General features: G+C 44.1%; 2 protein-coding genes across 4 annotated transcripts in view; one reads left to right on the top strand and one right to left on the bottom strand.

The window, feature by feature from the left end:
* LOC147195275 (collagen alpha-1(XI) chain-like) overlaps positions 1 to 17,349 on the top strand; it is a 164,993-nt gene that overhangs the window by 15,860 nt on the left and 131,784 nt on the right. The window lies entirely within an intron of this gene.
* LOC147195277 (netrin-G1-like) overlaps positions 1 to 17,349 on the bottom strand; it is a 45,854-nt gene that overhangs the window by 2,011 nt on the left and 26,494 nt on the right. For 2 of the 3 annotated variants that reach the window (XM_086129804.1, XM_086129805.1), the window contains exons 4-6: positions 7,893 to 8,065; positions 5,348 to 5,374; positions 3,682 to 3,726 (exon numbers count right to left, since the gene is read on the bottom strand). In XM_086129804.1, coding sequence (XP_085985930.1) covers positions 3,682 to 3,726; positions 5,348 to 5,374; positions 7,893 to 8,065 — 245 coding nt within the window. The remainder of the gene's footprint in view (positions 1 to 3,681; positions 3,727 to 5,347; positions 5,375 to 7,892; positions 8,066 to 17,349) is intronic. The other variant, XM_086129807.1, reaches the window with a different exon arrangement.

Here is a 17,349-nt window from a genome sequence, read left to right as displayed (position 1 = left end):
AAAACAGATCATAGAATTTGTAGTGCGACCCTTTACATATATATGCAACCTGTCATTTAAAGACGGTATTTTTCCATCAAAAATGAAAACAGCCAAAGTCATTCCAATTTTTAAAAGTGGGGAAAGACAATTCTTTACAAATTATACACCAATATCACTGTTACCACAATTTTCAAAAATATTAGAAAAATTATTTTCTCGCAGACCTGACAACTTCATATGTAAATACATGCTACTAAGTGAAAATCAATATGGCTTCAGAGAAAAACGGACCACCTTAATGGCAGCAATGGAGCTTGTGGAAGCAATAGCTACTAATATAGATAATAAAGAATATACAGTCGGGATTTTTCTTGATCGAAAAAAAGCTTTTGATACTATAGACCATACTATATTATTGAATAAATTAGAGAGATATGGCATCAGAGGCACAGCATATAAATGGATTGAAAGTTATTTAGAAAACAGATATCAGTATGTGCAGTTCAAAAACAAAAAATCCAATCTACTGAAGATTAGCCATGGAGTGCCTCAGGGGTCAGTGATTGGACCAAAACTATTCACTTTATATATAAACGATATTTGTAGGGTATCAAATCAACTCAAATCCGTCCTATTCGCCGATGACACAACCTTTTACTGCTCTGGAAAAAATATGAAACAACTCCTGAAAATTGTGAAAAATGAATTGACAAAATTAAAAAACTGGTTCGACAGAAATAACTATAAACTATAAGTTAGTGGTCTTTGGCACAAGACCAATCAAAGACCAAGTTAAAATAAAGATAAATTCAATTGAAATAGAACAAGTCTATGAAAATAAGTTTCTTGGACTAGTAATAGATACAAAACTATCCTGGAAGCCACACATAGATAACATTATAAAAAAAATATCCAAAACTATCGGGATACTCCACAAAACGAAGGATGTGTTGAGTAAGAGCTCCTTGTATACACTATATTACTCATTATTACTCCCATATATGACCTACTGTGTAGAAATATGGGGAAAAGCTTGTAAAACAAACACACTCCCTGTTTTAAAACTACAAAAAAAAGCAATCAGAATAATCAATAGGTCTAAATATATAGAACCCACAAATCCAATATTCATCAAATTAAACACAATGAAATTCTACGACTTGGTTGACTTCAAGATTACCCAATTAATGTACAAAGTACATAACAATCTCCTCTGCCAAAATATCCAGCAGCTTTTTGAAATTAGAGAGAGCTGTTATCATCTAAGGGGTACAAAACAATACAAAAAATCCAGAACAAGAACAAACATCAAACAAAGGTGTGTATCAGTAATAGGTGTCAACTTGTGGAACAAGCTTGAAACGGACCTGAAAATGAGCAAATCGTTGGAGGAGTTCAAAAACAAATTCAAAAGATTAGTACAAAAAAACGACATGAATCAGAACTAAAAAGATAAATTTGATATACATGTAAAATATAGTAAGACAACCGTTTGTTCTTGTTTTGAATTTGATCAACTTATCAATTGTATTCAAGAAATGAAAACTATAATGAATATCAGAAAATTGGAATACAAAAGGAGAAAGAATAACTATATAAACACTATTTATACACTTATACTATTCTATTATACTATTTTTATTATTTTATACTATTATGATACTATTTATACTATTTATCTATTTATACACCAAAAGGTGTATAAATAGAATAGTATAGTATACATAAGGGTAAAAGCATTTGATGATATGTAGATTTTCTTTTCTTCTTTGTTTTGAAAAATTATCAAATCAAATTGTTACAAAATAAGGGGTAGGACTAGATAAGTTACTTACTTCTTCCTACTCCCTTGAGCATACAACCGTGATGATGTGTGTTTTCTACTTTTATCTACTTTCTAATTTTCCTTACATAATTTTTGTTTGACTTTTGTCAACCTGTTATTGTGTATACTATATGCTCAAGGCTCAATAAACAATAAACAAACAAACATTTGGCCTTCAATCCCACGCGTCTACAAATTTCCAAGGTTGACTGAGAGATGAGGAGTACCTAAGCTACGATTCACCATTCTGCAGCAAAACAACTCGCAAGTCCATTATTGTCGAGCAGCTTCGGCGTTGGCTAAAAGCGCAAATCCGAGAAGAGGTCATATTTACCCCGATATTTCCGAGTCATCGGATAGCCACCACGGCATAATCACTTTTCTTTTTTTGGTGGCCCAGGCCTCAGATTTTTGTCAACTGAACAAATAAGATATCTCCCTTGACAAAAGCCATTTACAAAGGTAGTTTATTATTATTATTATTTTTTTTTTGAAGACCGGGCATTGTTTTGGCAAATTTGTGGGAGGGAGGGTATCACCGGTCAAAATGAGCTTTTCAGTTTTTGGAACATGAACGCGTGAGGTACGATAGTGACCAGTGGTTCGCTATTCACAATCTCACTTCTTCACATTTTTTGTGCTTTTTTTTTTTTAAATGACGCCAAAAGCTCTTGTTAAAAGGAAAGTAGTCATCAGTGTCAAGGAAATATGAAAATCTCGTCGGTCTGATTTCGGGTTATGCCGCTGCCGGAATTAGAAGGGAATTCCATCAGAAAAACTGAGGAACCCCCCCCCCCCCCACCCTCCCCGCTTTCAGCGTGCTCCACTTTGCCTCGACTGCTTTCAGACGCGACTATTGATGGAATCCCTTCCAACAAATGGCTGATTAAGCCCATTGCTGGTGATAGATAATACGTTTACTTGGGACTAAAAAGATTACGAGCAACACATCAATAATTCCAAATGCCCCCCCGTCGGTAAGCTGTAGATGCCCCCCTGTGCAAGTAAATAATGAGAGACAGTTTTCAGATCCAGGATCTTCTAATTGGACGCCGTTTGCCTTGATGACGTCGGATCGATAACTTTGGCCATGATGTCCGGGTAAGCCGAAACCCCGCGCTCTCGGCCGCGCCTCTCCCGTTATCATATTAACGTGAATGCGTCGCCGTTCATCACGACTGCCGGCACCGACGTTGATTATTGATGGCGCCCCCGCCGCCTCCACCCCTCTGCAGTGAGACATGACAGCCACCGGCAAACAGCATTCAAAGGCAAACAACAGCGCTGCTTGTTTGTTGAACGATTTCTTTCTTTTCATGGGAGAAGATCTCCACATTTTAAGTTTTAAATCTAAATTTAAAATCTGAACCTCTTTTTCTGAACTCTATTTTTTTTAAACCCTAATCCTGGCTTGAAACCCTACTTTCAACCCCTAACCCTGGTTGGAAGTTTTTACCCAGCCCTAAATCCCAACTGTGAAAGCCAAACCCATGTTTAAAACCTTAACCCTGGCTTGAAACCGTAACCTATGATTAAGATCTTGTAGCGGTCTTTAACATACTTTAAACACCCACCCATGTTTGAAATCTTAAGCCAAGCTTCAAACCTTATTTTTGAACTACGAGGGGGAAGTCGACCTCACGGTCCTGGTCCGGTTTCGTACCGTCGAAAGCGGAAAATTGCCAGGCCACCCTTTCGAAGTCGGTCCCATTTGGAGAATAAGGGCACCGTGACGTTGATCTGGTAATTTTCCGCCCTCAGATACAGAGAAAGGCGTAAAATGGCTCTGTTACAGGAAAGGGGGGGGGGGGGGGGGTGTTGCTTTTTTTTTTTTCTTCATCGGCATGCTGAAGTCACAAAGCCTCTAAGCCTACCTTGGTTACGATTTGCGACGCCAAGCGATGACGCGTTTGCTCGATCTGCGTAAAGACGGGGGAAATGTTACACATCACTCCGGAGAGTCACAATGGGCATGCCAATTGAAACACAGGGACAGCATGCACGCATGTTCCCATGAGCACGAATCGAGGACATTTGCAGAGCGTCGTTGGAGGAGCAGGATGTCATTTCGTGACGTCCGTATGCATTTCCGATGGATGACAAAGTTGGAGACATTTACACGCGGCAGCAGCTTTGTCACCCGCTACCAAAGAAAGAGTCACCTTCAGGCATCAGCATGCACGGTGGTGAAGGTGGGTTAGGAGCCACATCCTTCAAAAAAAAATACAAAAAAAAAAAATAGACTTTTTCTTCTCTGGCTGTGATTAGTCCGTGCTCTTGTCTGCGAGGCAGAAATGATTTACGTTTTTGTTTTGGCCCTACCTAGTGATAGACCATCAAAAGCATTCCGGATGCTAGCATTCTATTTTCTACTTGTTTTATCAACTCCCCCTGCAGACACGGAGCTTCTTTAAGCCTAAAATGGTTTCAATGTCGTTTTATGTTGTATTTTGTTCATGCAAACGGGAAACAGTTGAGGTCCTTGGTTTACGAGGGAGTTTCTCTTCCGTGCTGGCGGTGTAAGATGAATTTGTTGGAAATTGTCAGTCAATCAATTACCTATGCTAACAGAGCACTTAGGTCAGATTTACAGTAAATATTTGTCTGAAAACTATCCCCCCCCCCCAAATATACGAAACGATCAAATATAAAGTAGCAAGTACGGTGGTACCACGTGATGATGTATTCCATAATCTACTGATCATCTGCAAACCAAGGACTCCTCCATGTGCAGTGGAACCTCAAAATTCAAACACGATTGCTATCGTAGCGTTTGGAAACAGAAGGTGTTTTTCTTGAACAATAGTGTATACAAGAACCTTGACATACAAGTGACTCAACGTTTGTCACGTTACAATTTTTTTTTTTGCGCTTTGAGTTGACAGCGAAAATTTGAGATATGAGCCCCGCATGCCGGCAATGACGTCGGCTCCGTTCGCTTCACAACCGGCGACAGTTTGACAGATTGTGAACAATTCCACAAAAAAAAAAAAAGCCCACATGCACGCACACCTTAGAAAAGTCCCGATCTTAATACCGGCAAAAAAAAATGATGTGCGATATGAGCGTTTTGGGTGACAAGTATCGTCAAGGAATGAATTAGACCTGAATCTCAAGACACCACTGAATCCATTTTTATCGGGGTTCTTTTTTTTTTGTGCCTCTGCCCCAAAAGTTTAGAAGCGATAGCAATGACGAAAAATGGGACGGTGAAGGAGTGAACAGGATATACAATTTGGTCGTGATGAAAACGGTACTCATTATGAAATCAACTTGCCACCGGTCGGGCATTGCACTGCGTCAAGAAGATGCTAATGTCGCTAGCTGTCCTCTTGTTATCCCCTCATCGAGCAGCACATTAAAATGTGATTCCGGCTAAGTGGCCTTGACAAGAGAAACTTTTGCACCATGTCAAAAATAACAAGCGTGACAGGAAGGAAGCGCATTCGGCATGCCGACGTAACTGGCATCACAAATGATCGGGGTGGGGGGGGGGGGCAGTCGCAGTCATGCGGATGGAGAAGAAAATGGTCGACTTACGCGCAGGTCCGTGACTGCTGGGAATACCTGAGGAAAGAAGGCAAGAGCAACGTTTCAGTTTCGTTTGTAAAACATGTCGAGTTCTCGTTCAATTAAAAAGTGACTTTTCCTTTAAATGGATAAGTGGCGTACGTTCTCATACCCGAACGTAAGAACGCTCATTGCGTTCCCACCTGCCTGACGAACATTCGCCATGATTAAAGAGGAAGACCCTAATGACAGATGAGAGCTATTAAGGCCTAATTACATTCTGCCCGCTCAGCGTATTTGTCTTCATACGAGGCCGCGCTATGTTTAATATTGCCGTCAGAAACACTAATGGCTTAAGGCGCGGGAAATGGGAATAATCCAGGACAAAAATAAGTTCATTCGGCACCTCAGGCGGGGGGGGGGGGGGGAGAGGAATATTGTTTCGTCACTTCCATGTGTGACATGATTGCATTTTACGCGGCTGCCAAATAAGCACTAATATTGCTTTTGAAGCAGCTCGATCCGGGCTTCGTCACTTTACTACGCATGCGGCCATGCATTCACATTTATTATTATTATTTTTTTTTAATAACGCCCCGTCTCCACGGTGAAATTGCCGTTCAATCGCCGGTGAACGCATGAAAGAATGAAGATGAATCGATTCAGCGGGCGGAAAGGCGGCTATGGCATTGATGCCACGGCAAAACCAAAATCCCTCACGGCGATTTTTGAGAGGAGGATCTCGACGACGACAACGGCAAAAGCCACTTTTTTTATTTCATTTTTTTTTTTGGTGTCTCAGTGGCGACATCATGAATGGTGGAGGAGTGACTAGCGCGCCTGCCTCACCGTTTCTCGGGTCCTGGGGTTTGAATGAAACCGTTGATATTGTCCGGTGGAGTGAACCAAATCCAACTTTCAGTCAGGTTTCAAAAGGTTCGTATTACCGTTTTATAGTGGATTTATTTTTAATACTGTCAGGAGCGTCTCGGAAATGAAACTTTTCCGGTTTGTCTTTCAAATCTGCGCCGACAACATTTTCAATGGGCAAAATGGAGTTTTGTCTGCGGAGCGTCACAAACGCAGTCCTTTTAGATCTTTTTTTTTTTGGACTGGCTAACTTTTGTTTTGTGTGAATGTTGAAGGAACAGCACCAAAAGCTCGCAGCTCGTGTCTCGTTTGTTTGATTTGACTTTGGTCGAGAATGGCGTCCCGGCCTACAGATGTGAAAGGATCCGAAAATGCCTCGTACCTTTTCTGATGAATTGATGCCAATATTCCAGAGCTACTTCCTTCTTCGTCCGAACTTTTCCCCTATTTGTGGTCGCTCTTCTTATGGATGGATGCCCTTTCTGACTCCATCCCTGTCTATTCATAGATTTAAGGAGTGGGTCTTGCTTCCCCCCGCGCCCCCTCACCCCAGAGGATGGGATCATCTTCCGCCACCTGGTATTCCAGGTTGGTCTCCAATCCAGGTGCGAAACAGTTTCGCTTGCAATTTGAGATGAGATCAGATTCTCACGGCCAAATTCAGTGAAGGATTGTGTGGCTTTTGCGCGGTGTTAAGCGGGAAAAAGGGAGCAAACAGATCGCATCTAATCCACAAAGGACGCGCAGATGGTGACATGAGTCACAAACTGAGATACCAAGCAGAATGTGTCTCGGTGCGCCTGTGGTATTTGCGCGTATTTCGACGAGCTAATATGCATATATATTTGTTGGAGAAATTTGCCAAAACGATAAACGTCTACTTCATTACACGCGCGCGGTTTGAGTGACGTAAACGACGGCTTAATCGGGGGAGAAAACCGTTTGCGCTGGTCTGTCATGAGCGCCACATCCTTTGAGAATAAGAATAACCAATGAAGAGCACTTCAAAGTGCTCTCAGCTCAGCGGCCGCACTTCATCTTTTGTGGATTTGGCCTTCGGAGTCGCGCGGCTGCCGAGAGCTGGCCCGTCATTACATCATCGATATAAAATCCATACATCGCCGTTGGGCGTCTTTGTCGACAAAGTAGCTTGGAACGAGGGTTCACTTGATTCTTGATGCTCGTCCCGCCCCGGTTTTGTGGGCTACAAAAAGCACACGGATCCAAGAACCGGTGCTAATTTTGCCACCGGCTCTAGGTGAAAGGGCGACGCGTAAGCTGTGGAAAGATCAGTCCTTGTTCATGTCAAGATGTTATAAAGTAGCCGGGGCGCTATCAGGAGCCTTTGGAATAACTTTTCCAAACTTGACTGAAAAATTCATCGCAAGATATCCATCAGAAATGTTCTCTGAACTTTTGCCCTTTCATTTGATTTCATGCCCAGCCAGCAGTCGATTGGCGCGGCGGATGCTCGTTGGCGTCGGCGCGACCCACTAGGGGGGGTGAGGCGCAGGGTTGCTTGGACACGACGAGATGGCCCATATTGGGTGTGACTCAGTACCACGACAACAAGGATGACTCAGCCGCGATCTGAGACCCGGATCAGATGGTTTCGCGTTCCGCAAACATCGCCATGGTGACGCCAGGAATAGCCGCTCGCTCTAACCAGACCGGTATCCACGGCGAAGGATGGCGACGCACTTACATATATTGGCGGTTCCTTTGGGTATCGGGAGGTAGGAACCCACGCTCCAGGCTCGGCCGTGGTAGTGCCTCTTGCAGCGGCCGCAGTCGGCCCCCGTGGTGTTGTGCTCGCACTCGCAGCCCAGCTTCCCCTTGTCAAACACGCAGCTGTTGGCGTGCAGGTTGCACTTGCACCTGAGACGCAGAGAGAGAAAGCACAAGCGCGCAAGACGCTCGCCCGAGGAAGCCATGGCAAAAAAAATGTTTTGACGTTGCTAAATCCAAATCCCGGTTGAGTTGTTTGACTCGGATCAAAGCTCGATTATTCTTCCCTTTGGAGAGGGGGGAGAAAAAAGAAAAAAAAAGAAAAGAGAGCGACAAGGCCTCATTTGTCAGTGCCTCAGCGAAGAGAACAGGGGCGGCGAAATGAAAGGCGCTCTTTGCCGAGCGAGCATCAAACAGGGATCTGATTGAGCGGCGATGGCTTGAAAATCAGCTCCGCTTCCCCTATTTTGACAAAGATCTTGAAAGGTTACAACTGCCGTGAGGGAAAGGGTCGAAGGCCAGGTGACCGTCCACTCGATTTGACACCCTACCCTTCCCCCCCAGAGCATCGGGCGCCGCCTGTTTTGTTTTTACAAAGGGCTCGAGCGCAAAGGCGTCCACGTTATGTGATGCCGGCCAACACGAGGGGGAGAAATGACGGCGGCGCTCCAAAATACATGCATTCTAATTGACTTCCTGGCCTCGCGGTGACGGCTCACGTTAATGATAGATCACCGAAAGGGAGAAGGGGGGGGGGGGGGGAATGTAGAAGCTGCAGCTGACCGTCGAGGATAAAAAGCACGCTGCAGATGTGTTGCTTCATTAGGGGTGTTCACACGGCAAGATTTGGTCCGGTGCTACGCCGGGGCTGCCCCAGTAGAGCGTTCACACGTGCAAATTAGCTCCGGCGTAGCCCCGGAAAACAGCTCACACCGGACTAAATTTGATCCACCTCAGGGAGGTGGTTTAAAAATTTGCTCCGGAGCAAATGCTCGTTTGCGAAGCAGCACCGGTGTAAATTTGTACGTGTGAACGCAACTGGGTTAAATTTGCTCCAGAGCAAATGCTTGTGAAGAGTACGTATGGCGAGAATGCGTTGCTTTCGCGCTCTGTCGGACTTCCGTATGTGTTTGTTTAATAACGACACAAGACTTGGCTGGTAACATCTTTCCTTTTGTAGAAGACTGGACTGTCTCGGAGTCGTTTGTGTAGTTTGTTCATTTGTTGTGTGTTCACAACCCCCCGCTCCCCATATATTTTATTTTGTGATTTCCTCTCTTGATTTTCTGTTTGGCGCATGATGTGTTTGCTTTTCTGAGTGTCATTGAAGTCATCGTTGATTTACGTTTTCGGGGGCGGTCACTCTCGAGCAGAAGGCACGGAGACCGAGAAGGAGAAGGACGTGCCTGTCCAGTAGTCGCTTGAGTTGTGTATACGTTTTAAAAAGAACTAACACGACAGCTCATTTGTTTTCTGTCGTTTTACTCCGCTGCAGAAACTGCCGTGTGAACGCAAGTGGGGCTGCACCGACGCTGTGCCGGTGCAGACACGCTCAGCGGCTTTGTACGTGTGAACGCTCCACACAATTTGCTGCGGTGCAAAATATATCGCAACAAAATACATCGGTGCAGCGCCGGAGCAAATGTGTGCCGTGTGAACACCCCTATTGATAAGACATCGTGTCTTATCAATAGGGGTGTTCACACGGTTGTGCACGGGATGTGTACCGGGCACTCGCTTTCTCTTTTTATCTGTTTGACTTCAAACCATGACACGCAAATGAACAACTTGACTGAAAACTTGAAGAGGAATTCAAAATACAGTTAATACAGTGTTGCCTCACTTTTCTTCGGTGATCCCTTTTCATGGGTGCATTTCCGCAAAGTTTTATCGCGGTTGCTATAGCCCAATCTCATACCGCAAAACTCCCCAAAGTCCATCACTTTTTAATCAATGCAACCCCCGGTGCCCACCGCTACGACCATGCTCTACGAAATTAATGATTGGGTGTCGCCCTTCTGCCACCCAGACAGCGGTCGCTCCCTCAAGTCGAGAGCGATTAGAGTTGACCTTCCATTTAATTAAAAACCAGCAAAATCTGGATCATCTGGCCCCAACTGGTGCGCTGAGACTATGTGGAGTCCAGTGGGTGAGGATTGCAGCGACTGGATGCTTTTGCCGCTGGCACTGTCATTAAAAAAAAACAACCAAAAACATATATATATATATATATATATATATATTTGATAATGACATTTATATAGTTAAGGTGACCTTAAAGTCCCTTTTCAACAGTGGACAAGCACAATAGAGGGATTCGACCTTTGTGCTAAAATGAGAATATATCCCACAATCCCAAGCATTCAACCAGAGCGGTGGGCTGTGTCGCTTTTTCATCGCAAATGCCGGCACGTTGTTAAGTGTTAATTACTGGATTAGTTTACGTCGCTGGAGGTTTTTTGTGGACTTTGACAATCTTTGGCGATGGAGTAAAATGAGACTTTAGACAGGCAGATGGGTGCGGCGAATATTCCATTTGATTCAAGATTTGGATCCTTGTTAGAAAACAAAAAATCATTGTGTGTGTGTGTGTGAGTGTGTGTGTCAATTTTTGGAAATTATGGACGCATTGGAAAAAAATGACGGTTTCGTCTGTAACTTGTTTTTAAGGTTCGAGTTTGGTTTCCGTTCAATCCAGTGTTGGAACGTAATGCTAAACAGCAACAGGAAAAAAAAAATACAATGACATTTAAAATCATAACATTACTAACTGACAATTACTTCCTGCAGCGACACAATAAGCGCTAATACCAACGTACAATTCAATTGAAAACAATGTCAGGCGCTAATATAATTTTGGGGTCGACATCCTCACATTGTTCTATATATAACTTTGAGGATGTGTGGCTTTGAAAGGAAAGTGTCGTTGGCTGTCGCTGATCAGGCGGGCCGTTATCTGGCTAACCATTAGCATGTCAGCGTGTTGACTGACTCGGCGTCAGCTGTGGGCTACAGAACCTGATGAATGTGCTTATTACCCATTTCTTTTGTTCAATAAAGCAACTGAGAGTGCACTGGCGGCTGCGTCGATCCTTGACAACTTGCGGGCAAGCGATATTAAATTAGCTACCTTGTGCCTGGCGATCGTAGACGTGGTGCGGAGGCCAATTCTGCTTTCACGATTGCTTCTTTCACATTGTCTTCTTTTTGAGTTGTGTGAAATAATACACATATACTGTATCATATATGTATATATATATATATATATATATATATATATATATACTGTATATATATATATATATATATATAAAATCTCACCACTCTTCCCTCAGAGGTATACACGCGTTATTCAAATTCAATTTAGAGAAAATGAATAGTTTTAGAGAAGCTACAAAGCGTCTGCGTGTTATTTTATGCTCCCCAATGTTCCCCCGAAGCCATCGACTAACTCTGCGTACCCTTCTGCCGCCGCCGCCGCCGCCTCCTCCGGTGGGAGCTGCGAGCTCATAAAAGTGGCGCTTTGCACACACTTCAGCGACAACGAGACACTTAAAAGAAGTCTAAATTTGTAAGCTCCTCCACCACCGCCTTCGAGACAAGCATGGCGCCCCACTGCAAAAACACACACGGGGAAGATCTAAAACCCTCAGGATGGCGGAGATTCTCTTTCAGCGGTCGATGGCGAGAGTTGCCAGCAAAACATTATAATGATCATCTTGCATTTCATCTTCTGACGTGCAAATATCCCGCTAAACCTCTCTGTGTCTTTCTCCAGCTGCACGCTTGAAAACATTCTCAGTTTTCTTCCAATTTTGGGGAGGCTTAACTGCCGTCGCAGACGAAAAACGCGATTGGATTACACAGGATTTGGCCAGGACGCGTAGGTTTATTGTCAACCCTCAAGCAAATTCGCACATCTTCATCATGTTCTTCTGAATTCACCACTTTAGCACTCGTACCTTCGTTTCGCTCAAAACTGTTGCATTGACCTACTCGATGTTCATATCGACGGTACTTGCCTTTAAAAGGCGGGGCTTCGCCTGGTGAGTGACGTGGACGTCAGGAAACGAGGACGTACAAAGGTCTGGTGATTTACTGGCTTTAGAGTCGGCAAAAGTAGTCCGCGCACAAAGAAAATCGCCACAAAATCTATTGAAAATATATCTTGAAAAATTGGTGATTGCACAATTTTAGAAAAACCCTTCAACGCACGAACCCCGCAAAAAGTGAATCGCGATACAGCGAGGGACGACTATAAACATTTCGAGGCGGAGGCGTCACTTCCTCCAACGGTTTTCTCTTTGTCGTTGGACAGCGATATTTATTGTTAGCGCTCTGCTATTCGGGGATCGTTCTCAAGAGTACTCGCTCGCATTTCAATTGCAGTCGTGCCGAGCAACACGTAACCAAGCAAAGCATTTATTTATATTCCTCCCGCTCGCAGTAAGACAACAAACTCATGACAGAAATATTTGCTACTTGTTGGAATCGGCACACATGAGCCTGCTAATCCCAAATGCTCACATGCAGTTCGTGCGCAGATGCACACGCTCAAGCGCGCGCGCACACACACACACACACACACACATCCAATTCTCTGAGTACGTGCCTGGTGAACCATGGCAGCTGTTGCCGGCATGATTGACAGAATTCACAAATCAGGTTCAAGTGTGGGTGCGCACAACCAGGCAGCGTTACTTGGGTTGGTGAGGAGGGGGTTCCCCCCCCCCCCTCCACCCATCCTCCTACTACAGATGCCTGTCACATGCTGCGATGTTTACTGCCAGTCATTCGGTGGTCTCCAGCGTTTAATTAGCGCCCGTTAAAGGCCGTGCCGCTTTTGTAAATAACATTTGTGGAAAATGTATATCACACAAAGTGATCTCCAAGTCGACATCGCTACACGAGGTGTATGATCATGTCATACAAGGAAGACGGCAAACACGGTGGCGCGCGTCACGCTTTCCGCCATTGTGCGTTGACGCCCGAGCAAAGGGTTCCGCAAGGTGCGTGTGTTGTTGGTCTGAAGACATGAGCGCAAGACCGACATCTGAATGCTCGCCAATCTGTGCCAGAGGAGTGCACAGGCATGGTAGTCGTCCTCTCATGTCTGCATTAATATTTACCCCCATTGCTGATTGCTTTTGGGCTTCTGCTGCATTTTATATAAATATCAACAAAGGAAGGAAGTTGGTGCGGAGCTCTGATTTATGTACAGCAAGATGTCTCGAACCGATTTTAAACGGAGAGCCACTGATTAAAGTGATGCACTATCAGTTTGATACACACTTGGGCACTGTTTAAATCCTGACAATGCTTATTTCTACATTCTTGAAACTAGTCTCTTGCCCCCGCTTCACCAAACCCTGACATACAGATTTCAGCCTGTTTTGCTGCCGCTTCTCCCACTACTCCAGAGGCCGAGGTAGCGATGAGTGAAGTGCGGTTTTTGCTGTAGAAGGTTCTGCATTGAGTGATCGGGACAGGCCCCGAGGAGAACCGTTTCCCCACAGGCCTTGACCTGCCGTGCTTCTTTTCATCGTACACACTCTCATGATGTTCAAAGTAACATTTTAGAGCATCATATAAGGTTGCCCACTCGGCATCCATTACAGCCTCGTCATCCTGGAAGAGGATCGCTCCAGCTGAGATCCCTTCTTAAGATTTCTTTCTTTCTTTTTTTTTTCTTCCCAGATGGGTTTCGAGGCTCGAGAGGGGATGTTGTTGATTTTTCTGAACTGTTGGGACTGTGAAGCCCTTTGAGGCTCTTTTATGATTGAGGGCTATATTAATAAAGCTAACTTGACTTCCTTTATTTCCCATGATATTAAGCAAGGTTAGAAGTGTCTTTTTTTAAACCATTAACTTGAGATCAACTTCCGTAAATAATAAATACACATACTTTTTTTTTTTTTGTTCCGGATAATGCTGGGATTTTATCAAACACAAGACTTAAAAATAAAACTAAACTTTAAACGTCAAACTGCCTAGCTCGGCCGGTGCCCTTCAGCGCTCTTACTACGGGCTTGCTCATGTAAAGTTGTTCAGGTCGTGCAAGATGACAAAATATTTGTGGTTAGAACTTTGCATTTCAATAAATTAGCGCTTTTGAGATGAAACAAGCACCGTGTCTTTGGCAATTCCACAGTCGTTTGTGTTTCAACGTCCAACATTCCCTCACTTTAAAGCAGTTAATCATTCACGATAAACGACAACTCGCTGTTCTCATTTTGTTCCTTCACGTTTACTTTTTAAGTGATTTATTTTCTGAAGCCTGATATTGCCTGCCTTTGAAACAAATCTCAAGTTTCGAGCAGCGCCGCGCAAGCAAATTCAAGTTGTATTTCCGCCCAACCAAAATTGGGACTCTGTCGCATTAACTTGCGATCCGTCTTCAATATTTCTTCAACGATTTGAGAAGCTGCGGCGGGAGGGACACAAACAGTCATCTCAAGATATATTACATCAGACGCGGAAGAATGACAGAAATTGGGCACGGCGCAGCGCGACGGAAACAAGCCCAATCGGACTGCTCAATTTCACGGTGATGCGTCCGGGAATAATAAGGTGACTTTGCCGTCCTCCCTTTTACCCCCTCGAGATGAATCCGAACGGCGTTTGCAAATGTAGAAAGAGGTTACGTCAGGCGGGCGATGTCGTCGAACCCTTTATTTTGGTTCGGCTGTGTCATGTTAATTTAGCGGCACCTCAAGGTCACGTTTAGGCTTGATCGATACTTATCCGTATCCTGCGATCCATTTATCAGATGACTGTTTTTCCAATACGCACCACTACCAAATGACGTATAAGTTAGGTTGTTTAAGCGCGCATCAGATCACAAATCCTGTCCGTCGATAGCTTGACAGGGTGCGCCTGACCCTACCGTGTCATGTAGCCGTGATCCGCTCAACTCCTAGCATGTTTGCGCTCATTGAAGCTAACGTCATTGCTGTTCTAAATTCTTCAAAACAGACACGTTTTTATACGTTTGACCTCAAGTCCGCCACCACTTTTTCATTTTTTAATGAAGTCTGTGTATAAATTAAATGCCTTTTGCATATTTATAATAGTAGAGCCTTAGAGGTCGAAAGCAATGTACTCTACGGGATGCTGGTGGACATTTTGTCTGAGAAACGAAAGGAATTAAAGAAAGCAGCGATTACTATAGGGCTCTAGATGACTTCTTTTTTTTTCTCAAAGACAAAGATGGATAACAACCTCTGATGCAATTTTCCGGGTTTTCTGTGCGAAAGAGACAAAAAACACCCTAAGCCCTCCGGAGGTATTTTTAAAATCACATTTCACCATTTGGATGCCTCGATGGCTGAGCTGCACCCCCCTCAAAAGATGACAAACAATCTCCCTCGGCCTGAAAAGAAAGCTTGTCAGTTTTTCCAGTTTGTCCCGGGAACAGATGGGCATTTTTTTTCTTCTCAAAACTTTCAGCAAGGCCAAAGTTTCTCCTTGGCCGCCTTGATCTTTCCTCTCCACCTCTCACCTGCCTGTGTCAGATCTATCACTTCTCAGAACATGTGAGGCTTCCCGAGCGTCATGTCTTGGAACGTTTCTTCCGGAGGCCTTCACTATGCATTTATACAGCACGGAGGCGCATTACAGCTTCTGACCGTGGCCAGCTTGAGAGAGAATAGGTGAGGCTGCAAGCCAAGGGAGACTGCTTTGCTCAGTAAGGGTGTCTGCGAGTCACAGCTTAAATATATCAATCTCTCCGCCGTAGAAGAAAGACAAGGGCTTTTCACTTCATATTAAATTAACTTTCTGACAGAAGTGCTCGCACGGCTCTTCAAGGAAGCCTTTCGAAACGCGATCTAAGGATAAACGTTTGGGCGGCATCTATTTGGGATCCTCTAGATCTACATAAAACGGTAAAATCCTCCGTAGTAATGCACCAGTTCCGATATCCCACAACTCTGGACAGTCGTGGAGATTTAGAAACCGGATGAATTGGATGATGAGCAGGATAATTCTGCCGACGTGAGGGTGACGTATGCAGAGCGCTCCATTACTTCTTTAGTCAGCAAAGTACTGTAGTTGTAGAGCGGACCAATAGCGCCCCCGCTGGTCACCGCGAAATAGCCAACAGAATTTTACCTCCCATTTCTTCTCAACGCTGCTTCGAGATGTTCGATATTAATTGAGATATAGAGAGACATAACTTCCAATCCGAGAGGCTCCTTGGCAGGTTTTTATCATTTCATATTTGGTGTAAAACGACAGAAGCCCTGGAGAGTTTGCCATTTTAAATATCCATTTGGGTAGAAATGATTGCTCTAATGTGACCAATCCTCAGAGAGACGTCGTCAGCAAAAACGCGCAGGCGGTGAAAATTTGCACGTCCGGGCCTTCTGACTAGGCCTTGTCCTGTTCAATAATGAGAGGCCTTATGGTTTAATGATTGAACACGCCGGAACTTCAACTCACTCGCACTCTCTCCCTTAGCTTGCCTTCCAAACGTAAGTGTGTCATCATTTGCTCAGCATACGCGAGTAATTCGATTTCACTTCAGCCTTCGGTGGAGCCGCAGAGACCCGCACACAGTCATCATTTTCAATCACTGTCAACTCACTGTTTTGATTAAGGAGATCTCAGGCCCCCATTTTAACTTTTTTTTTTTTTTAACGTATGTATGCAAACATCGACTTGTCACACCACAAAAGCTGCCAAAAGTCTGTACAAGTTAAAGTTTAACATAAAAAAGATGAAATTGCCCGGGCTAAAATAGAGCTGGCCACTTAATAGATTTAAAGGATTTTGGGGGGGTGGGGGGGGCTGCTTCCTTAGCTCAAAGCGTGGCCTCGCTGACATGCATTGCCCGCACTCACAACATGGCTGCAAACAGGGAGGAGTTAGTTGACAAAAGCAGTCAGCATTGTTGCTAAGACACAAACAACATGAAGAGAATCAGTTTGACTTTGTGTTCCGCGTGACAAGAAAGGAGCCCGGTGGAAGGCAATTACAGAGTCACTCGAGCTGAACGTTGCCCAAAGACACGGCGCTCATTTATGCATTGCAAAAGCTGTGATTTATCTCCAAGTTGGAAACTTTTGACCCGAGGTATGGGCTTCAAAATATTTTGCAGAGGTCACATGACCAAACCTGTGCAACTCTACTCAACTCAGGCAGGCGGTGTTGAAAATTAAGATGGAAATAAAACGACCATAAGACCCTCCAATGGTTGATGGTTAAAATAAAACTCCAGTTGAACATTTTCTGCAAGAGTATCCGTGTTTGTGAAGAATCTTCACCGATAATTTGGGGTGTTTGTGAGCTGCCCTTGAGGTACAAGTCAAACCGTGAAGGCTTACAGTGAACAGCTGTTGTTTTCTTTGTAATGTCACATTAATAAGATGGGTCAGGGTTGAGGACGGAGAAAAAAAAGAACTACAAAAAAACAGGAGGTCAAAGGTGACACG

Source organism: Hippocampus guttulatus, chromosome 14 (assembly GCF_054856545.1).
Source record: "Hippocampus guttulatus isolate MCC_2025c chromosome 14, RoL_Hgut_1.0, whole genome shotgun sequence".
Lineage (NCBI taxonomy): Eukaryota > Metazoa > Chordata > Actinopteri > Syngnathiformes > Syngnathidae > Hippocampus > Hippocampus guttulatus.
Note: the sequence above shows the minus strand (reverse complement) of the source record. Positions and strands in the feature narration are given on the sequence as shown.